Source organism: Gymnoscopelus braueri (assembly GCF_963280865.1).
Source record: "Gymnoscopelus braueri genome assembly, chromosome: 13".
Classification (NCBI taxonomy): domain Eukaryota; kingdom Metazoa; phylum Chordata; class Actinopteri; order Myctophiformes; family Myctophidae; genus Gymnoscopelus; species Gymnoscopelus braueri.
The window spans coordinates 26,866,968-26,890,172 of NC_137615.1; the positions used below are offsets into that span (position 1 = coordinate 26,866,968).

At 39.0% G+C, this 23,205-nt stretch overlaps 4 protein-coding genes across 4 annotated transcripts in view; 2 read left to right on the forward strand and 2 right to left on the reverse strand.

Annotated features, from left to right (window-relative positions):
- LOC308099761 (cdc42 effector protein 1-like) overlaps positions 1-7,261 on the forward strand; it is a 12,976-nt gene extending 5,715 nt beyond the window's left edge. The window contains exons 3-4 of the mRNA XM_080448516.1: positions 1,835-2,405; positions 5,907-7,261. Coding sequence (XP_080304642.1) covers positions 1,952-2,405; positions 5,907-6,511 — 1,059 coding nt within the window. The 5' untranslated portion in view covers positions 1,835-1,951 and the 3' untranslated portion in view covers positions 6,512-7,261. The remainder of the gene's footprint in view (positions 1-1,834; positions 2,406-5,906) is intronic.
- Positions 7,262-7,535: 274 nt separating this feature from the next.
- On the reverse strand, positions 7,536-8,953 carry LOC308099485 (galectin-2-like; the record flags this gene model as incomplete). The annotated part of the gene is made up of 4 exons (XM_080448229.1): positions 8,844-8,953; positions 8,319-8,398; positions 7,878-8,046; positions 7,536-7,682 (listed from the first exon to the last, which is right to left on the reverse strand). Exons 1-4 carry the CDS (start codon positions 8,850-8,852, stop codon positions 7,536-7,538), a joined length of 405 nt encoding a protein of 134 aa, XP_080304355.1. The 5' UTR covers positions 8,853-8,953.
- A 3,000-nt stretch (positions 8,954-11,953) lies between these two features.
- Positions 11,954-14,725, reverse strand: LOC308099072 (galectin-2-like; the record flags this gene model as incomplete). The annotated part of the gene is made up of 5 exons (XM_080447645.1): positions 14,562-14,725; positions 13,724-13,761; positions 13,462-13,541; positions 12,985-13,156; positions 11,954-12,100 (listed from the first exon to the last, which is right to left on the reverse strand). Exons 2-5 carry the CDS (start codon positions 13,730-13,732, stop codon positions 11,954-11,956), a joined length of 408 nt encoding a protein of 135 aa, XP_080303771.1. The 5' UTR covers positions 13,733-13,761; positions 14,562-14,725.
- On the forward strand, positions 14,141-23,053 carry pick1 (protein interacting with prkca 1). Its single transcript, XM_080447644.1, has 13 exons — positions 14,141-14,290; positions 15,212-15,284; positions 15,574-15,685; positions 16,022-16,150; positions 17,349-17,415; positions 17,701-17,790; positions 18,128-18,181; positions 18,378-18,440; positions 18,881-19,014; positions 19,492-19,584; positions 19,742-19,792; positions 20,149-20,293; positions 20,979-23,053. Exons 2-13 carry the CDS (start codon positions 15,244-15,246, stop codon positions 21,239-21,241), a joined length of 1,242 nt encoding a protein of 413 aa, XP_080303770.1. The 5' UTR covers positions 14,141-14,290; positions 15,212-15,243; the 3' UTR covers positions 21,242-23,053.
- Positions 23,054-23,205: the final 152 nt, after the last annotated feature.

A 23,205-nucleotide genomic window follows, 5' to 3' on the forward strand; every position in this document is an offset into this window, starting at 1 on the left:
GGACAGGTAAAAACAGCAACATTAGATAAGCCTCGTAAACATTTGTTGGTAAATGAAAGTGAGGCATTATGCTCATATTTCAGTGTTTTAGTACTGTACAGTGTATAAGTGTGCTGGATGGGATCAGAAGTGACAGTTCTGATTAATCTCTCAGGGATGAAAAGAAAGTTACTAATGAAAGTGTTTCCTGTGTGAAACAAAGGTCATCTACCCTGTAACCTAAGTAGTGGTGAGTGGGGAAAACACAAATTAGATTTGCTTTACAAAGTTATTTCTAACCTTCGAAACGTGTTTTGGGTTGGCAGATTATAAAAGCTGACATACCACAGTCATACTACAATCAGTCCAGTATAATGTTATGTTGCATTACCTGAAAAAAGCACACGTATCTGCCAATTATAACGCCAGAACTGGAACAGAAATTCTAGTCTCAGGGAAGTAAAAAAAGAAGAAGATAGTAACATTTATTTTGGGTTTTACAAGGCTCTCATAAACCTCCACTGTAGTGATTAGTGTCTAGACGGGTGGGCTGTAAGTAGGCTAAACGGTTTGTAAACAGGCTCATATAGCTAGGATGCTGGTGTAACCAGGTAGTACATTTGTACTTCACAACCCAGATTAACGACTTGTTTGCCATTCTCTCTAAAGGAGCATTGCGTTGGTGGAAATGTAAAATCACTTTTTAAAGGTCATTTGAAGGCATTCCTGCTTTATTGGATAAACAGAGACAGGAAAGAGCAAGTTGAGAGCAAGTATATAACTATGCGCCAAATTCAAACCCATGAAATCACATTTTGGCCTTTTATTATTTGGAAGTCACACTAACTGCTTGAGCCACTAGCATACGGCTCAAATAACATTTAAGGGAAGTCAAATTATACTGTATTATAAACTGGTAATTAGAAAGAGGAGATTGCATCTAAGTGATACAGTTAGAAAGAGGAGATTGCATCTAAGTGATACAGTTGTAACTATAATTCTGTGTTGACTGATTCAAATTGAGGTGTTTGCAGGTGTGGGCTGGTCAATGGAGAGGAAATTATATCTGAATGGTTTCAGTGTCACAAATGAAAGACTAACAATTAAGCTGTCATCCACTTCCAAAAAGACATATAATCAAAACGTTATTTCCACTGTGCGTGTATGTGGTGTGTGTGTGTGTGTGTGTGTGTGTGTGTGTGTGTGTGTGTGTGTGTGTGTGTGTGTGTGTGTGTGTGTGTGTGTGTGTGTGTGTGTGTGTGTGTGTGTGTGTGTGTGTGTGTGTGTGTGTGTGTGTGTGTGTGTGTGTGTGTGTGTGTGCGTCTGTGCGTCTGTGCGTCTGTGTGTGTTTGGGGCGGTTCACAAAGAGTTGAGTACAATTGAGTTCCTACGCTCTGGGATCACATCTCAATACATTTAAAGCCACAACTGCATGTATTTTGGAACTGACATTCACAAACCAAAACGTCAAAAATACACCCAATCCCAAGCTCTCCACCCACATAAGCTGTGGTGACCAGAGGAAGCCGTGAGATGTGACCTTGTAATTTATCTGCTTTTTTTTATTTCACATGGTTGAAAGCTGCTGCTATGAAGGAGACAAGAGGTTTCTCTCTGACAGATTTTCTAAAGAGATGTATTGTTGTTGGGAAAGAGGCACAAAGAAAGAGAAGGGACAGAGAAAGTAGGACTGAAAGCGATAGAAAAAGAGAGACTGACTACAAACTTGGGTAGAATCAGTGCCCTGCAGAGAAAGGATTATAAACATTTTCTCAACAGATTTGTATAAAATATTTGTATATTCTGTCTTTCCTATCCAGCCTCTCAAAGTTCATATTTTCTTCTCTCTTCACAGTGGATCTTGTACTGGAACTCAAACTTGGACTGGTGAACTGGAATTCTGACATCCTGAATTGAATCAAAAGGGATATTACTGCTTCTTGTTTTTTGTTTTGATTTTTGTTTTGCCACCATGAGTCTGGGAAAAATGCCAGGGATAAAGGGCCTAGTTTCCGCCTCTCAGGGGAAACGTCGGTTTAAGAGCGACCTCTCTGTGGACATGATCAGCCCACCCATGGGTGACTTCCGACACACCATGCACGTTGGCCGTGGTGGGGATGTGTTTGGTGACACCTCGTTCCTAAGTAACCATGGGGGCAAAGGGGAGCCAGGAAGTCCAGACTCAGCAAACAGCTCCAAGTCCACTGGGTTTTTCACACGCAATTTTCGGACTGTACGCAAAAACCCAGAACCGCGACCGAGGGGGGGCTCCCGTGACCTTTCGCCCCCACCGCCGCCCATCTCGCCCATCATCAAGAATGCCATCTCCCTGCCTCAGCTCAACATAGACTCTCCCAACGGCTGCTCACAGAGGGTGCTGTTTCCCAGTTCTGTCAGCTCTGCCGATGACTCCTTCTACACATATGGTGAGAAAACAGATGATGACTCAGAGCATAGGGAAAAGGCTTCCAGAAATATCTGATGATACAATCACCATTAATTCATAAAAAAATCTACAGAAAAACTATTGTGTCCCAACCGGAAAGTAAAGTTGACCTTCAGGGAAAAATAAACCCAAGACCAAGCCCAACCCAAACCCGATCCCTAACCATAACCATAACCATAACCATAACCATAACCATAACCATAACCATAACCATAACCATAACACTAACAGCATGTTATACTAATTCATTTTGAGAAAGCTTGCAGCAGCTTTAAGGCCAAGCCTAAAAAACAAAACAAACAACTAATGGCTTATTATTACTGTGACCATGCATATTAGCCATGGTGTTTGTTGGTCTGTCTGTATGTCAAAAAATCTTCAAACGCAAGCGCAAACCAAGAGCTGGTCACATTATCACAGATAATGTGCTAATTTCTCATAACACACCCTTAAAGGAGTAGTTCACCCCAAAAATACTATTTTCTATCAATTACACAGCCCATGAAGTCTTGAATTCATGGAGATTTTTTGTTTTTGTCGCATTCCTGAGCCAATAATTTGATGATGGGGTGGCTGGTAAATTGAGTCTCCTACCAGAGACTACGCAGGTGTAATTCTAATTATGTAATTGATAGAAAATAAATATTTCTTTGGGTGAACTACTCCTTTAAGGTTGACACCACACTCATTATAGCAAAGACCCAATCAGGGGATATGAGATTTTAGCAGCAGCCATGGATAGTGTACATCTGTGGACTAAAACAGCACACTATATAGCAAAACCCAGATTGGTATTCTTTCACCCACCTCAGCAAAAACAAGTTTCAGCATGAGGGTGATCTTGGTACGTGCTGAAATTCAGCACGAAAGTCAGCTTAACTACAGCAAACTGTGACATGAATATTCACTTTGTACAAAGAGGGAGCTCTACCCTTTCTCCTCTCTATGTTCACATTATCTAAGACAAGAGGAGGCGCTCAAGAGGAGGTTCAGAGATGAACTGAACAATGATACAGGCGCACACATACAGTAGACACCCGCATGCATACCAAACTTGCACATATGCAAACAAATATGCTCACACACCACACCACAAACATATTTGCACGCAAAGAGGGAGTTTGACCTCCCTTCGACATCTTCCCTCCAAGGCAACCAACAAACAGAATAACCTTTTCTGGACTCACCTAGGCAACACCTGTTCACAATTATGTCTATAAACAAGAACATACACAGCTGGCAGAGAAAGATACTTAGAGGGCATTTCCTGTCATCTATGTGCTTGCTTGACTGCATGGTATAAACACACCATTCATTATATCCGCTAACCAATCAGTGCTTACGGAACAGAAGTGTGTGTGCGTAGGTGTGTGCGTGCGTGCATGCGTGTGTGCGTGTGTGTGTGTGTGTATATGTGGAGCACGTTGAGTTTCATTACAGCATATGTGGGTCATCTGGAATTCCCCCTTCCGACTCTGGATTCATTACCCAACCCAGAAAGAATTTACCCAAAGTGAGAGCGGTGGAGTGAGGGCACAGACAGTCAGTCAGCAGTGGGTTGAGGGGTGACACCAAACAGTGGTGGACAGTAACAAAGTACATTTACTTGAGTACAGTACTTCAATAAAATCTTTGAGTATCTGTATTTTACTTGAGCATTAGTGTTTTGGGATACTTATGACTTAAATATTGTACTTTTTACTCCACTACATTTCTAGGAAGGTGAAAACAAGTAGGCTACATTATACTCTACTTCAAAAATAGTGAAAATAGCTGAACTACAAGCTCACAAAGCGTTGTTGTAGATCGGCTATTCTCACTATTATTACATTTATTCAAATTTTCTGTGAAAATGTCTAAATGTCAATATAGCAATGCATTGATGTTAAAAAGAAAATGTACTTTTGTGCAGTACAGTACTTTTCATACTTTAACTCAAGTATGAATTTAACAACTTGCACAGTCATGTAGTTGAGTAATATTTGACCAGGAGTATCTACACTTTGACTCAAATACTGGAGTTGAGTACTTTGTCCACCACTGGTGACGGACAGTGATCAGTGAGTTGAGGGATACAGACAGTCAGTGAGCCAGGGAGTTGATTGAAGCTTTATGAACAGTTATTGCATGTAAATAATTTGTGTCAGTTGATGGCACAGAATGCAAATTAATTATAGCACCTTTTAAAGAAAGGTAGCTTATTTACCAATGATAATGTTAACATCACTGTTTCATTCATTTATTGTTATTGGTGTGAATGAAATGAATATGCTTTTTTCTTGCCGACCCTATAGGCTCTGAAGCCAGTTGGTCCTCTGATACATTATCGTCTCTAGCCAGTGTCCTTCTCACTTTCCTCTCACTTGGCATTTGTATGCCCTGCGAGCTCTTGTTTGTTCTTCCTTTTAGCCAAGACCCTTTTCTTTTTCCCTTTTACTGTTATCTTTTACTTCTCTGTTAATGTTCTCCCTTTTTTATAACTATTCTTTTCAAAACCACCATGGGACTGTCCAGAAGACATAAAAACTCAGCCTGTCCCTTCAGGGAGCATTCAGAGCCAGTGAAGTCATGGCACTCTGGAATGTGTGTGGGTTAGAATGGTGGCATGGAAAACACCTACAATACCATTGGGCTGTTATATACTTCCACCTTCTGGTGGAACAGTTACACTGCAGTACATACAGTAACACTACATTTCTTGATAGGTTGAGCAAGGAGATGGTGAATCAGTTCAATTAATACACATGTTTCTAACTATAAATATGTTTAGTCTAGTAATCAAGACCAAGTGAACTTCACTTTCAACTTCAACTTCACAACAGGCTCTGTCCTTCCTTATATACTCCACGTCTTTCAATCCAAATGTCAAATTGTGCTTGTCAAGGTCACAACACCTTATAGAAAAATGTGTGTGGGTCTGTGTAACAACTCAGACTTGTAGACTCAGACATTCCACAACTTTGATCACATGGCTATCTAAATATGAGCAAATTCAGCTTCCTATAATAGGGGCCCCATTGAAAAGAGAATGAGCTGTCATGCACAAAATTCAAAGTTTCTCTGTAATTTTTTCACCTACTAGAGGTTCGGGCTGCGTATATAGAGTTTGGGCGGCCCTCACACGTACGTCATACCGCTGGTCCAACTGATATGTCCATATGGAGATCTCTGTATCTGTCAGTCCTTGTCCCTTTTATGCCCATAGAGATATCTATATCTGTCAGTCCATGTCCCTTTTATGCCCATTTATGGAGATCTCTGATGTCATCAGTATATGCCCATGTAATATATGCCCATTTTGTGCCTATATATGGAGATGACTGATTTGTTTGCGCCTGATGCCATGACAACACATTGAGGCTTAGACAACACACTCCATATTTGGGACTAGCTGCATTGACATGAGTCAGAGGTCCGCCCGCCCGCCCGATCCATGTCATGTCTTTGACCAATGTCTCTTTCCCTCTTTTACTGTGTGCAGGTCTGCAGTCTGGTTTTGTAACTCTGCCCCGACTCTCCCGCCTCGACAGACAGTTTCAGGATGGAGACGACCACCGTGGTTCTTTTCTGGACAGCGGGGGCATTACGCTGACACGCTCTGACTCCTTCTCCTCGTTCACAGTAGACCTCGGCCCCTCCCTCATGAGTGAGGTGCTGAGCTTAATCGACAACCCCAGCTGCCTTCAGATGTACAATCACAGCCAGGCTGAGGGAGAAATGGAGGAAGATGATGAGGAGAGGACCTCCATCACTGAGATGGTTGAGGACAGCCCTGTAATGAGTTCACCCAACACCATTGTGGGAAGCGTGTCATTAAGAGGGAGCATAAATAACAGAGAGCGCTCTTGTAGCTCACAAGATGAAGACAGGACATCTGTGAAGACACCAGATGCCTCCATGGGGTCACCTCCAATAGTGGAACCAGTGATGGAGGCAGAAAGGTTTCAGAGGGCAGCTGACATGCTTTCACGTCACTATGGGTGCGGGTCCTTCACACAGGCTAAGGACACCATCTCACCTGCTTTCACCTGCAGCCAAAAAACAACATATACCTTCTCTGAGGAGGAGGAAGAGATCAAAGTCTAGACATTGAAAGTCTGTATGAAAGGCAATATAACCTTTATCAAGCCTATTAAAACCATAAGAACCATTCACTGTTCTGGGTTCTTGGTCCCTCAAGTAAGAAATATTATATTTTTGATCATTAACACAATTTTACAAGTAAAAAAAAGCTCTTTCAGACTTCCTCAAACTTACATTTGAAACTACCAACATTGTATTATTTGTCCAAGACATGTCACTAACAATATTGACTCTTATCATTGCACACTATGCCATTAACATAGAAGAGAATGAAACATGATGATGTTCCTGCCGTGTTTATTGCAGGATGAGAACACTGCAAACAATGAACAGTGATGTGCATTTATTTTGCTCTCCTAACACACTCTCATATTCAGTAATCAATTTCTCTCTTGGCATATACATTAAAGTTATCAAAGGTATCTCTAGTCAACTCCCATTCAGTGATGAACTTGAAGAGCATCTTTGCAGAACTGTCTTGCTTGTTGTAATGGCTACCCTCTTTATAAGCAGGCAATTGTCTCATGTGAGTAATGAAGGTATTACAAAAACTATGAAGACAACAAGGTCTTTTATCTCTGTGATTTGTTTTTAAGAAGAATGATTTCCATATGTGATAACTATCTGTATGTGTAACATGTTTGCAAAACAGTGCATATGATTGTTTATAAAACATCTTCCAATATTACTAACATATGTTAGTATTTTAGTCTACTGTATGTCTAAAACTTACAGTAGTGCTGTCATAATAAAATGGTGATTTTTGATAATGATGCTTATATGTCATACTTCATTGCTGCAACTTTATTGCTTCTCTAGGCTGTGGAATTTCAAAAAATAACACAATACAAGTTATAGTTTTCAAATGTCAGTGTTTTCAGACTGTCCCCACAGGCACAGCCATAACTGATATTTATTGTATATCAATACATTCTCACTTTGTCAATCATTAAAATATACAAATCACACAGAAATGTTGACACTTCAGTTGTTCAGTGGCTTTAACTTGGTTCAAAGTAGTTCTTTCCTAGCAGATTTTAAAAGATTCGACTCTGAAGTCTCCTCTAATGCAGACGTAGCTGATAATGGGCCTGACGTCATGGTTGGGGAACTGAACTTCCTCTCCATCAGGAAGCTCCACTGTAAACATGTTTTCAGTCAGCTTCACAACAATCTAGAAGAAAGACATGTTGATAATAATTTTGTAGTTCAAGAACTATGAAAAGATACATACAGTGCAAATTGACCTCAGCATCCATGAATTGAATTAAATAAACAAAAATGTTTAAAGATAGGCCTAATATAACCACTTTATTTTGTGAAAACACTATTTTCCATCACCATTTACTGTGTAACCATATAGTCTCACCTTCACTTCAGAGCCCTTCTGTAAAGGGTTCTGTTTCCTCTCCTCAGAACCCCAGCCACCTGACAGCCTTGAGTTGCACACGAGCACGGATCCATCTTTTTCGTCACAGAAACGAGGGTTAAAGTGCAGCGCCAAGTTATCTCTATCCCAGCCCAGGTCAATGCTGAACCTGAATTAAAGTGGTCATTTAAGAAAATGTCAAGTCGTGCACAATTTGGAATGAGGAATAGGTTGTGTTGAACATCAATCAATAATTAGATACATCTATACACTATATGTTTTTAAATGTGAATTGTGAATTTACACATGGCTCATGATTTACATATTACCATTGCTGCTTTAAACCTTTTTTTTGGAAGAGTAGCAGTTTCTCACTTGAAGGTCCTGAGAGTGAATAATTTCTCAATGTATTTGCTATTTGCTTACACAGTATAGGCTTACCTGTCAGCATCATGTAAAATCCGTCCCTTCACTTTCAGACGATCTCCAGCTTTCAGGGCCAAATAGTTCAATTCAACTTTCTGAAAAACACATAGGATATTGCAGTTTAAAGTTTCTTCAGTAATTATTATAATTGATAATATCTGACTGACACTATGATCATTGCAGTAGCCTTTACACGCATGCATACACACACACACACACACACACACACACACACACACACACACACACGCACACGCACACGCACACGCACACGCACGCGCACGCGCACGCACGCACGCGCGCACACACACACACACACACACACACACACACACACACACACACACACACACACACACACACACACACACACACACACACACACACACGCAGGCGCACAGACACACGCGCACACACACACACACAGAAAATAATCCTCTATTTAAGTTTTTAAAATCGATTGAAATCAGTGTCAAGGTGACACAGAATACAATAATGTAAAACACAATTAAAACCTCAAGGCAAGGCAGTCCAACATACCATGCTCATTTTGATTCTTGGGAGGCTGGAGAATAATCCTGGAACAGAGATAGAAAATGGTCTTTAGTCCACAAACACAAACCTCTCTCCAACAACAGCAGTGATCTGAGTGATCTGTCAGTGGCTGTAGAACTGTAAGCTTTTTATACAAGTTCAAATGAGACAAGGAAGAAGCAGGGCATGTGAGTGTTCATTGACTGAATCATGACTAATCATACATCATGATGAAATAATCTATTGAAAGGTAACAAACCACTTTCAACCAATTGATTCACTCAGCATAGCAGTTTCCTTCACAATGGAAACATTGATAGAATGTGGTGGTGGTCTGCATTTCTATAGTGATGAAGATGAACTGTTGCCTTGATCAATGAGTAAACTATATGAACAATGCCGGTGTGCAATGTTAACATTAGTCACCTGAATGCCCTTTGGGTTCTGCTACAACTGTTCACAATATCATGAAAAAGGGATAATGACTTAAATGACATATTCTTTCAGTCGATTGCACAGAATTACAATAAATTATTGTACCTTTTAAAGACTGGTAGTAGCTTAGTAACTTCAGTCATGGTAACACCTTGAATCCAATGTAAGATTAAAAACAAACATACAGTATACACTGTTGACAATATTGCATACAATGACTTAACAGAGACATAATGGGTAGGGGTGAACAAAAAGAAAAATAGGTCATTACTGGGATCAGTGGGATGAACAATTAGGTTCTAAGACGAGTTTTAGAAGAAAATGAGTGCTATAGACTATTCCTTTTATTCGTGAGTTGAAATGAATAATGTAGGTTATTTTCTTATTGTCTCCGCCAGGCCGAAAGGCATGGCGAGAGTATGTTTTGCCCCCTGTCCGTCCGTCCGTGTGTGTGTGTGTCCGTCCGTCCGTGTGTGTGTCCGTCTGTGAACAGCTAATCTCCCGCACCGTTGGCTTGATCACAGTGAAACTGTGCACACACACTCCCTGTGTGTGCACAGTTTCATGCCAATTCAGAACCTCTGATTTTCACATGGGCCTGTTATAGCGCCACCAGGAGGCCGCTTTTTGCAAAACACATTTTTTGACAGTACTCCTACAGATTTTGTCCAAACATCATGCAAATTGGTACACAGTATCTCTATAGTCATTAAACAAAATAAGTGTTTCCGATTTTTTATACTCCATCCTGATTGCCTAAAAATTGCTTCCAAAGTTTAAAGGAATGCTCCGTTTTGAACAAAATGCCTCAAATCGTGAACACAGCATGCAATTTCCGTGAAACTTTGCACGCACATTCCCACTATGCAGAGGGAGAAATTTTTCAAATCGCCCTCATGGTGGCGCTATAACAGGCCGATTCATGTTTTTACCTATAACTGCACCGATCTGTGTAAAACTCTGTATGCGCACTCCCTAGAGGTCAAGGAAAAACCTTTGCACTGCATTTTCCACATTTGCCTTTTATAGCGCCACCAGGAGGCCGACTTATGTAAAACAAATTTCTTTATATTACTACTTCTGATTTCATCCAAAATTCACGCAAATCGGTATACATGATCTCTATAGTCATGTGATCAAGGTCAATCTGTTTGATTTTTCATATTCCATCCTGAAAGGCTAAGATTCACATCTAAAGTTTGCAGTAGTGGCTCGTTTTGAACAAAATGCCGCAAATCATGAACACAGCGCCCGATTGCGGTCAAACTTTGCATGTTGCGGAAGTTGCGGAACAAATGCCACCCTTTTAAGATTGGCTTGTTATAGCGCCACCAGCAGGTCTAATTTATCAAAACATTTTTTTTGAACAAAATGCATCAAATCATGAATGCACTGTCAGATTGCCGTGCAAGGCCTAAGAAGAAATGGCACCCTTTTCACATTGGCCTATTATAGCGCCACCAGGAGGCCACAATAACCTACCTGACCTGGCGGAGACCTGTGCTCCGAGGAGCACTTTTTCTAGTTTTGTTTATTTTGTTCTTTGTTGTGATGTGAGATGTAATGTAGATATAAGTAGTATACTGTGGAAAATACTTACCATTCAGCGTATAAGAGAAAGTAATACTGAACTTCTATCAACAAGTCAGTTGTTTTTTATGAATCTAACTTTACTGTAAATTGTTATTGAGTATTTATTTGTACTTAGCAAATTGGTATTGTGTATTCTTTGTTACTTTGCTTTAAATATTTATTACTTTTGTATTATTACTTTGTATTTTACATCATAGAAGGAAACTAAATTCTTGCCTATTGTTATACTGTTTGTTAAATATGTTCAATTGAAACAGTTCATTTTTGTAGTGTGAGTTTATTAGTGTGTGTGTGTGTGGGGGGGGGAGTAATCTAAAATGCTTTTAGTGCTAATAATTCAATATAAATGCATAATGGGTTTTATTAAGGTCATTTGTATGAATACTATCAGCAAATCAGCCCATTTAAAAGACTCTTCACAGCTGTGTAGAAGAAGTGTCTTGCATTTTAATCTTAATGCCACATTCATGTACACTGTATAGCTTCATGAATGAGAAAAGCTTACAGCACCCAAGTACAAGCGAAGATATAACATTTTAGGGTAGAGGATGCCTAGCAAGTAATCACACAGCTAAGATTACTAGTGGCCACTGTACAGTATGACCAACTTGTTCTGAAGTCCTGTATCATAGCATTGTTGACAAACTTGACACCAATATACAAGAATACATTTTACTTTTACGTTTCCACCTGTTTTCTTTTATGCCCCCTGAATCTCTTTATATTCTGATTCATTTTACCACATACTTTAATTATATTGCAAATAGTGAATACGTTTCCAATACATTTGCTATTAAGATCAACAATTTATAGCCCATTTGTGTTCAGACTTTTTTAAGACATACAGTACATATTGAAGGATAATATCCATTTGAACAAGAATTTATGTGTAGCAATATACAGACAGTAGTCATGAATTATGAACTATGAATGAATGAATGAATGAATGAATTAATTAATTAATAATGAATACATGAATACAACAATACTTCACAATGAATTAGTCCATGTTGTTTTAAGATGATTTCAACAATTTATCACGCGAACTGCATAGTTCAAACTGCCTAATTCAATCTAGAGCTCTCTTCCTAGCAGATCTTAAAAGAGGTGAGTCTGAAGTCTCCTCTAACTCTGACGTAGCTGATGATGTCCATGCCGTCACGGTTGGGGAACTGAACTTCCTCTCCATCAGGAAGCTCCACTTCAAACATGTCTCCAGTCAGCTTCACAACAATCTAGAGAGAAAATAAATGTTGATGGTAATTTTATTGTTCAACGTCAGACATTCCTAGTATCTTTACACCTATGTGGCACCACTGAAATACAACCACAAAGAAAAGTGGGGGAAAGAGTTTCCAAGCAGTTACCAAACTATAGAAAATATACTACAATACAAGGAAAGAAAACAACAGTGAGTAAGAACACTAGTTCATCAGGCAGCACTACTGTATGTGGTAACAACTACATGTGTTACTACAGTTACCTGTGTTCCTGCCATCCTAGTGCCTTTCTTATTTTGTGCACAACTTTAGCTTTAATAAACATTCACAGTTTGTTTGTTTGTTTGTCAACAGTAATTTATTAGGTCAAGAATGAGCAAACAATACTAAGGCCTGGGCCCTATTTAGATGCCTTATGTAGACAGAAGATAGGGCCCTATAAGTGTACTCCTTACATCCTATAGGCATATGTCAATTTTTTGGATAGTATAAGTGAAGAGAGACAGGAAACGGGGACACGCAGCAAAGGCCGTCGAGCTCCGGAGTCGAACCCGTGACGCACTGTCAGGCTACATTCAGCCTAAGTGCCCGGATCGCTGGCCCACCTATTAGATTTTGATGTATCTTCTTGTGTGCAAGTAAAGATAGTCCACTAAAGACCGTACCGACCAAATGTCTGACACGGCATCCGTAGAAGCCAGCTAGTATGTGAGGTTAAAAATACAAATACACATGGTGCACAAGCACAAATGTACCTCATTATCAATGCCAATAGGTTGAATTAAGCACCCATATCACTACTTCATGTTATGTCAAAACTCCTGCAGCATTTTCTTAGTTTGCCCCACCTACTGTACATCCAACACCTTCTTACTTACAGTATGTCAATATTGTCTCACCTTCACTTCAGAGCCCCTCTTTAAAGGGTTGTGTGTTTCCCTCTTCTCATCACCCCAGCATCCATCAGTCTTTGAGTTGCACACAAGCACAGATCCATCTTCATCGTCATGGAAACGAGGGTTAAAGTGCAGCGCCAGTTCATCTGCCTCACAGCCCAGGTCAATCTGGAACCTGGATTGAGAATGACATGATTAAAATATGTATAATAATCGACTAAAAATGTAAAGTCAAGTCTTAGTAGTAGTGTTAATGATTGGAATGAGGAGTAGGTCCACATATCATTTTCCAAATACACAGTATAGGTCTGTACAGTGTAATTACTGTGCTATTAAAGTAGGCTTCAATGCAAAATTCAACATTTCTCAGGATTGCTGCTTCAAACTACAACTCCCTTTGAAGAGACATCAACGATACCATATTCCCAGTTAAAGGCCCGAGTGTGAATCATTAAATGTATTTGCATGAAGTAGGTTTACCTGTCAGCATCATGTAAAATCTGGCCCTTCAGGTTCAGCTGATCTCCAGCTCTCAGGGCCACATTCTTCAGTTCAAGTTCCTGAACAACACAATTTAAACTGCAGTTTAAAGTTTCTTCAGTAATAATTGTAATATCTTAATTTGTTGGATCATCGTCACCATCATTTGTGAAGTTCAGTTGCAGTAGCCTTTACAACTAATAGCACACAATTTTACTTGAACAAAATCATCCCCACACACAAGTCAGTCAAACGTACGTACCATGCTCATTTTACTTCTTGGGAGGGTTGAGAATAATCCTGAAACAAAAAAGTATTTTTTTGTAAACAAACACAAACTTCACAGTAGGTCTTAATGATCAGAGGCTTATAGGCTACTCTAGTGACAAACCACTTTCAACCACTATTCACTCACAGCAGTTTCCCTCACAATGTAAACATTGAAAGAATGTGATAAAGATTAACTTGCCTTGATCAATGAGTAATCTGTGTAAACAGTGTGTGAGATATTTTTAAAAAAAACATTATTCAGGGCCTTTTGAACGCTCCTACTAAAGTTACTTTTACCCTTGGATTGAATCAACATTAAAATTATATTATGCATTGAACAATTAAGCTTTTAATTTGCATCATATTTCTGCTTCTCTCTCTCCAACTTCCGCTGAGTTACCGGAAGTGACGACGGAAAGTAAACAGATCTGTCAGACAGAGGCAGACAATCCAGAAATGAAACACTTGCAAATAAAAGGAACATTTTGATCAAAACCAGCTTTCATATAGATGTCAAGGGACATTTGTATGAGAGTAACTATTGGCCCTTCTTTCAAAGGTAAACCCGCGACTTCTTATTCCTATTTCTTATTATTATTATTCATTTGTTCCCAAATACACCTGCTGTCTGAGGCTAATTTAGCTAGCACGCTAGCTAGCCCCTTTCCCCGTTAACGTCACCGTTTGAGGGTCTTTTTTTATACCCAGCGACCAAACTCATTTGTTTTTCTTTTGCTACATCAGCTTCATGCATGCTTTCTATCTTGTCAATTGAGTTTTACTTCACTTGTTATTCCAGCTGGCTACCGTCAGTATACTGTTACTGTTACCAGCTGTTTGGTCCAGTTGTGCAGCAGCCAGCCTCCTACAGACAGTGACTGGCTGTCAGACAGCTAAATCCATAGTCTCTGCTGCTACATTTAACTCCCGAGAGTGTAGAAATGGAACCCAATGGATCCTCTTCCTTTTATATGTCTTAGAGCAGTGGTTCTCAGCGTGGGGGTTGGGACCCCCCTGGGGGTCCCTAGATGACAGTGAAATGACAATTTAAAGACTTTTATGACCTTTTTAATACCAAAAAAAAACAGCATTCAAAATAATCAACAAACTATACTATAAAACTGGTCAAACATTGGTCAAATTGCTAAATAATATAAGAAAGAGGCAAAGATTGTGAAAAAAGACGATCTACAAGCTCACAGCTCCTCGCAAAGCGAGGCGTTATGAGCTTGTAGATCAGTTATTTTCGCAATATTTATCTGTGGAACCCAAAATGTAATGCCTGAACATACCAAGTGATTATCAGGGTGGGGGGCCCCCAGTTCAAATACGATTATTTTTGGGGGGTCACGGCCTGAAAAGGGTTCAGAACCACTGTCTTAGAGATGCACACCCTTAAAAGTACATTATATCTCCCCCTTTCTACATTATGTCATTGTTCAGGCAGACTTGATTGTAATGTTACCCTGTTCAATATCAGGTTACACAAGGACGGGGTGACGCTGGCCTGATATGTTTACAGACATGGACTATGAGTTGGAAGAGGACAAGTTGTAAGTTAGAATAATTGTCACCCTTAAGTTTTCTGTTATATTGAGGTGTTTGTTTTGAATGACTTAGCTCTAAGCTATAAGAATCATTGCCACAGTAACATTTTCAATCCACTGTATTGTATTTTGGGACATACTGTAGAGTGAAATTAATTGCATTGAGAGTAAAGCCTAGTTTATGCTTCATCATACAGTACAAGCGTCATTTTTCGTCGTTTTTCACTTGAAGATACGGTTGACAACAAAGTATAAAACAGGTTTAAGGGATGATTTAACGGTGTCTCCTCTAAAGGGGGATACCGACAGTACCTGGAACTGTGACTCTGAAGAAAGATGCTCAGAACCTGATAGGGATCAGCATTGGGGGTGGGGCACAGTACTGCCCCTGTCTCTACATTGTACAGGTAGGTACATGTAAACTGATTTCATAATAAGTGTTGTACTAGCCTACATTGGTGCCTTGAAGTTTCCATTGCATCTGTACAGTCCTTTGAGAGTACCAGTGATTGAAGTGCAGTACAAATAATACAGCAGATGTACTAGACATCTTCAACTAGGAAACGATTGTTAATTTCACATGTACCATAATTGGCACCATTTTATACAATCTTATATTAGTTTGGCAAAACGGTGGTAAATACAGGTGTGATTTGGTTAAGTGAAAAATCTATCTATCATTTGCTGTCTTATGGGATGTTGTAATTGCTGCCTTTTTAAATCGTATTTCTATTGTCTCGCAGGTCTTTGACAATACCCCTGCAGCTCTGGAGGGGACAGTGGCAGCTGGTGATGAAATTACAGGAGTGAATGGCAAGCCTGTGAAGGGAAAGACCAAGGTGGAGGTGGCCAAGATGATTCAAGCTGTACAGGTACACAGTAATGGGGGATGGAGAAATAGACGGCTGTCATTAACTAATTTACTTTGGCAAAACCAGGCTATTGCAAAATATCTCTCCTTTGAAAACATATTGAATTTTATACATATAACCTTACAATAATAGTTTTCATTAAAGCCATTCTGTCTCAAGTGTTCAGTTGTTTAACAATGGACAACCCGGTTGGAAAATCTGGTCCCCAGCTGTTAACTGAGAAGGGATGGTAACACCAGCCACTAGCCAAATGGTGATACATGTGTTTTTGTGCCAGGTTAAATTAGTAACTGTTGCCTGGAGATTATTTTCTATTCTACAAACCAAATTAGCTGAACCAACGTGAAACGTCTTTGATTGAAATATTTCATCCATGTGCCATGGATGAAATATTAACTTTTCTACCCTTTTTGAGTGATTGCATACCCTTTTTTAATTATATACATTTCATGTACTGGATATATGTATTATGTATGTCATGTGTTATTTTGGCTGCGGTACATTGTCAATGAAAATTCAAACCAAGAACAAGTTACAGTACTTACAGATTACTTCAGTATGTATGAAAGGTACGTCCTGTAACGTATGTCACTGACCTCACTTGATTTTTGGTGTAATCCCAAAATCAGACTGTGCAGAAGAGGGACATTGCTAACAAGCCCAGTTCACTTCTAGAGAAATGGGAACAAAAGATGGTAGCATGTGACATACTGTCACCAATGCAGAGTGGCTGTGTTGTTTTTGGGCTCCATTGTGAACACACAGGAAGTTCCATGACCCCCCCTACAGTGGATTAGAATGAGGGTCCAGTTTAGGAATTAAAGGATTAGATTGTGTCATTGACTGTCCAACAATTGCAAAGACTGCATGTGGAATTTAATCTCAGCATTAGTTGCAAGGTGTGCAAAATACCTGTGTTCTTCATTATTTAACTACACTTGTGCTTTTTAATTTCAGTTATTGGTTTACAGTATAAATAGATGGACATTAAGTTTAAGTCGGACTCAGTTATGAAATATTTAGGTGTTTTTTCCCTCATGGACATAAATATATATATTTTTGAATACAGTGATCTCCACATTGATGTAACTATAATACGTATCTATAGGTTTATAACAGCTTATTTTATTCATATACAGGTGTATCTGTATTCTGTTACTATGTATTGTTAATTATGTTTTATTATATGCTTCTACAGGGAGAAGCAACAATCCACTACAACAAACTTCAGGCGGACCCCAAACAGGGGAAGTCTCTGGATATAGGTAATTGCTCCAATAAGGAAATGACTGGAATAGATGAGTAATAATACAAACAATTGTTCACCTTTACATATTATTCGCACAATGAACAATTATTTAATAACCCTCCTGCAAAACACGGTTGGATGGCTCGTCCGAGGACGACCTTTAGAGAGAGAGAGAGAGAATGAGAGAAAGAGATTTACTTTAGTACAGTTTCCACCCATTGTCAATAATATACAATAATAAACACTTTCATTAAGAGCCAGTTAAAACACCATGAATGTATTGTTTCCTTGTTTGTTTCAGTGCTGAAGAAAGTAAAGCACCGCCTAGTGGAGAACATGAGCTCAGGCACTGCAGATGCTCTCGGACTCAGCAGAGCCATTCTATGCAACGGTTAGAGAGTGGAATTTTTATGATTAAATACTATGTGTATACTTTGTATACGTATATAGATATGTATAATTTATATAAATATGCTGTATATAGATTTATAGATTATTAAAAAAAAAAATATATATATATATATATATATATAAAATATATATACACACACACACACACACACACACACACACACACACACACACACACACACACACACACACACACACACACTAATTGGATTTCATACGTCAATTTCAATAGTGTAGTAAAGGATATAACTAAGACTTAAACATTTTAAAGACTGTCTCGCATATATTGTTAATCTGTACCTAATGTTTCTTTACAGATGGACTGGTTAAGAGACTGGAGGAGCTGGAGAAGACAGCAGAGCTTTACAAAGGTATGCTCAAGGTTGCCTTGCAGTATATTACATCTTTATCAGTGGTCATTAGGATATTTTTTTAATTGGGGCTTGAGCTGGTTCTGTTGGGGGACCTGGTTCACTGACCTTGAACATATATTGTACTCAATGCTGTAACTGCAGAAATAAGATATAACTTTTTTTTCTTCTCATAACGTCTCTGTTTTCTTTGAAGGACTGATGGAGCACACAAAGAGACTGCTCAGAGCCTTTTTTGAGCTCTCCCAAACTCACAGAGGTGTGTTGCATGTCACCCCACCTTTTTCAACACTAGATAAGTTCAATGATAATAATAATTGTCACACTCAGAGCATGTCCCAATTATAACACTTTTTTGTTTTACTAATTTAGTCCACTGTAAACACAATTCTTATAATAGTGAGGATAGAATATGCCATGTTGATACAGTATCAAGCACAAAACTTGAAAGATATCTTGTTAAATGGACATTTTGGCCAAGTGTGGTGATAGAGGAAAGGCCTATATCAATAAGATTCATCCACCAAGCACCAAGGTTTACAGCAAATTCCCATGACAGCTCAGCAGGTAGTTTTCCAGATATCTTGATTGGGCCCAAAGTATTACAAACGAGTGTCCAAAAGTAATTGGCCACTTTCAAGCCTCTGGAAAAATCACACTTATTTGGTTGATGCTTCATGATCATTCTAATTCTTTCAGCATTTGGGGATGTGTTCTCGGTTATTGGCGTACGGGAACCCCAGGCTGCAGCCAGCGAAGCTTTTGTGAAGTTTGCTGAGGCACACCGCAACATTGAGAAATTTGGCATTCAGCTCCTGAAGACCATCAAGCCTGTGAGTACAGGATAGAGTGTAGAGCATTTAATGCTTAATGTTTTGAGGAACCCTTAAGCACACAGTTTATAAAATATGTGAAATTATTTAATCATTTGTGTATTTTCTTTTTAGTTTTGATCTGTTTGGACTGCATTATTTGATGTCCTCGAGGAGTTTTTAATATTTGCTTTGTAAATGTGGTCCTATTGTTTTGCTGTACCTAATCCATCTGAAATCTCTTCAATGCAGGTCAATGGGTAGGCATTTAATGTGAAGGGTGACAGATCTCCACCAGTTGTGTGTGGCACCTTTTGTAGTTAGTTAGTTTATGGATAGCAAATTGGCTCAATGCATAATAGCCAACCAATAGATCAACTTGACCAGTTGCCTTTTTTGTAGTGGTGGGTTCCTCTCCCACTTTATCTGTAAAATCAAATGGCAGTCAAAACCATGCCCTGTCACACTTATTGTAAGTTATTGTTTTCTGTTGAACAGATGCTTCATGACCTGAACACGTACCTTCACAAGGCCATACCAGACACCAAGCTCACCATCCGCAAGTACCTGGATGTCAAGTTTGAATATCTAGTGAGGACACATCACCATGCACAATTCATATTTTATTATACATCTGAAATGTTTTAACGTTTTTCTTTATGAGATGAAGGCAACATGTTTTATAGCTTTACTGTAAGTTAAATGTTGCTTTGCCTGATTACAGTATTCATTCCCTTGTGTTTTTAAGTCATACTGCCTGAAGGTGAAGGAGATGGATGATGAAGAGTACAGTTGCATTGTGAGTAGCCTTATAAAAACCATCAGAGTTTAAAGCTGCACTGTGTAACTTTCCTGTTCACCCGAGTAGAGTATTTTTTTCCCCACTGAGCTTATAGAGCCTGCCTGCTTGCTCTGTGGAGAAGGTCAAAATTCATGTCTAAACAGGATCGTGTCAAAGGTTGTGTCCAATATATAAGACATACAGTAAATGGATAGAAAGACATAATAAACTTTTTTTGTGAGTTTTTTGAGAGATTGTGTGCATGTGTGTATGCAGTAAGACATACATTGGATCTGTCTCAGTGAACACCTCCATCTTGTAAATATCCTCATCAATACTTAAAGTCCTGGTCGTGATTATGTTTGTTCCCTCAGGCCATGGGAGAGCCCATGTATCGTGTCAGTACTGGTAACTACGAGTACCGTCTGATACTGCGGTGTAGACAGGAGGCTCGGGCACGCTTCGCCAAGATGAGGAAGGACGTGCTGGAGAAGATAGAACTTCTGGATCAGAAACATGGTCTGTTCTTTTCATCTCTCCTTACTGTATATCATTTTCTTTTTAATTCCCTTACCCTATTGACACGTGTAATAACATAATAGGGTTTCTAAGAATTTATAAATCAAGATAAATTTAACAATTAACAATATGTTCAACTGTTCAATTGTTTTGGTTCACTTCCTGCAGCTCTAGTTTTCACCAGAGGGGAGCGATAAAGCATGTCAAGACTACAGACATAAAACTAGAATAAATCACCGTAAAACAATTCTATTCAGTTAATAAATGCAGAAAAAAACATAGTGGTGTAAAAGTATATTTTTAACAAAAATGGATGTATCTTGTTTTTTCTAAATAGCAAGACACGTTAGTTCGTCTCTCAAGGCATATTAATTCATCTGTATCGGCTATATTAAGCCTCATCAAGTTCTGATAATTCGTATATTTCATTTAGAACTTGGAGCCGAGTTTGGATTTTTCGAGTTTCCGAGTTCTGTTGTAAAACTTTCGTCAAACTTTCTTCAGTTCGGCAAGCCCTTCCGAAGCCGAAAAAAGCATTTGTCGTTGTTTGAAGTATGCTGCAGCCTTTAGACAGTTGATTTTCGACTGAGTCAGCCTGTCACTTCATCGCATCTTCTGACTTCTATGTACCCCCCTGCACACACACATCTTCCCCTTCCTTCCCCCCTCCTTCATCCCTCTCCAGTCCAGGATATTGTGTTCCAGCTACAGCGCTTTGTGTCGGGCATGTCGCGATACTACGACGAGTGCTATGCAGTTCTGAAGGAGGCAGATGTCTTCCCCATCGAGGTGGACCTCTCCCGCACCATGATCAACTATGGCGGCCAGGCCCACTCCTATGCAGAGGATGATGAGGAAGAGGAAGAGGGCAGTGGAGGAGAGGAAGGAGGGAGCAGTGCAGTCAGACAAGCAGAAAACGGTGCTGAGAAGCTCATTGATGATGAGTGACTGATATGAGGGCCGTGTTGGCCGGTCCTGTGGAGAGTAAGTCTACCACTGAAACCCCTGTTCTTCACTTTGCAGCAGATGATCTCAATGCACTCATCCAGCAATGATCTTTGTGAGTTTTACATTGTATGACAGATGGAATGGTTAATATTGTCAACACACTGGAGTTTACGCCTGGAAAACCCTGCTATATCACTGAATCCTGTTTGCACTGGAATGTCTCTCGATAAATACATCGCAGTGATGTACAGTACAGTAGACCATATCATACAAATACTTAAATTAGTCATAGATTACATACTTGTACTTTACACAGTATTTGAACTTTACTCTTAATTTATATTTGAATAACCATTCATCATAATAGCTTTATCAATCCCTGTTAGTTTTTGTTTCATGGGAAAGTGGTCATAATTTTGGGGCATAGCTGTGCTTCAGACATCAGATGACTGCTTAACTCATTCCCTGCCTAGAACGACTAAAACGACTTTTAATTTTTTCAAAAAAAAAAAATCTTTTTTTTTTCTTTTTTTTTTTTTTCTTATTTATTTATTTCTTTTTTAACCCAAAGACCAAGGAGATATGATTTGTTGAAGATCTAGACTCCCATCCACTTCCTTGTTAACTTAAAACTTAAACATTTTGTATCTCGGCTCCTGAGTACTTTTTTTTTTTAATTAAAAATCTCTGGCAGTGGGCAAACGCAAAAAAATAAAGTTATGGCAGTGAATGAGTTAATGAGAGCCAGAGTGTGAGATTTGTAGAAATTGATCCTATTCTAAAATGAAGGGTGTGAGTGGGTTCTGAATGCTTCAGAGTAACTAGATGAGTGCATGTGTAGTGCCTTCAAGTCTGATCTCTGATGGAGTCTGGACTGTTTTGCAAAACACTATGGATTGGTGATATGTTGACATTTAGCATCTTAATCTTAAGGGCCATCCACAGCAAGCACTATAACTATATCGTTCACCACTGTCATATAGTCGTGGTATGGAGTATGGACTCTGACATCCACTTGAGTTTGAACGATTTGAAAGCAGTCTTCATAGTTATAGTTATATTGCTTGGTGTGCAGCCCATTATTCCTTATACTGAGTCTGCGTCACAATCTTGGCAGAAAACAATCTTTATTTGTCCTTAACTGACCTAAAAATATAGGGACATTATGACAAGTGACTGGATAATTAAAATAAAGTCAAAGTAAAAAATAGTCTTCTATGAAATAAGAAATGATAAAATAACATCAAGTAAAATAAGTATTGTGTTATTTGCTGCTGAACACTGGCCCACTTAAAAGTGTGTATCCAATTAATCTTTTGGGAAGGGAAATATTGACACCTCAAAAATAATCTTGATGAGTGCAATTGTCCAAAAATCCAAAGGAAAAATGTAGGATGGAAACATTAGTAGCCTAATAAATGTGATACCTGGCTAAAGCAGTGTGCAGGATTTTGCTGTTTGTGGGGGATTGACGTATTGTGAGAAAACTGTTGGATACATTATAAGAAATATTTATAAAGGGGAAATGTGTGATTTGATTTGAGCTGTGTTTTTGACCAAATGAAGACGATTTTCATTCTGAGCCACAGTGATGTTACATTCCCAGTTAAATGTTTTCTTAGTTTTGGTCTGCATTTAAGCATTTTAGAAATCAGTAAAACTGTGGACAAACCATTATATTGTTGGTTGAATAGAATGCAACGTTTTTGTCGGAATAGACATATCGGTCTGCTTTGAAGGACTTTTATATGTGTTGAATATGTTAATATCAGTATGACATCATTATGTACACTTTAATTATTTTCTATCCACCTTTGTTGATTTCATCTTGCTTTACTTGGTGTTGCTCTGTGTTGGAGTCGGACAAAATTGTCGCTTTGTTGATTTAGCGTCAGTTAACCACTTGAACAATAGCATCCCTATGCTGGGGGGACCATTTGCCGAAAATAGCAGATCCACCACGC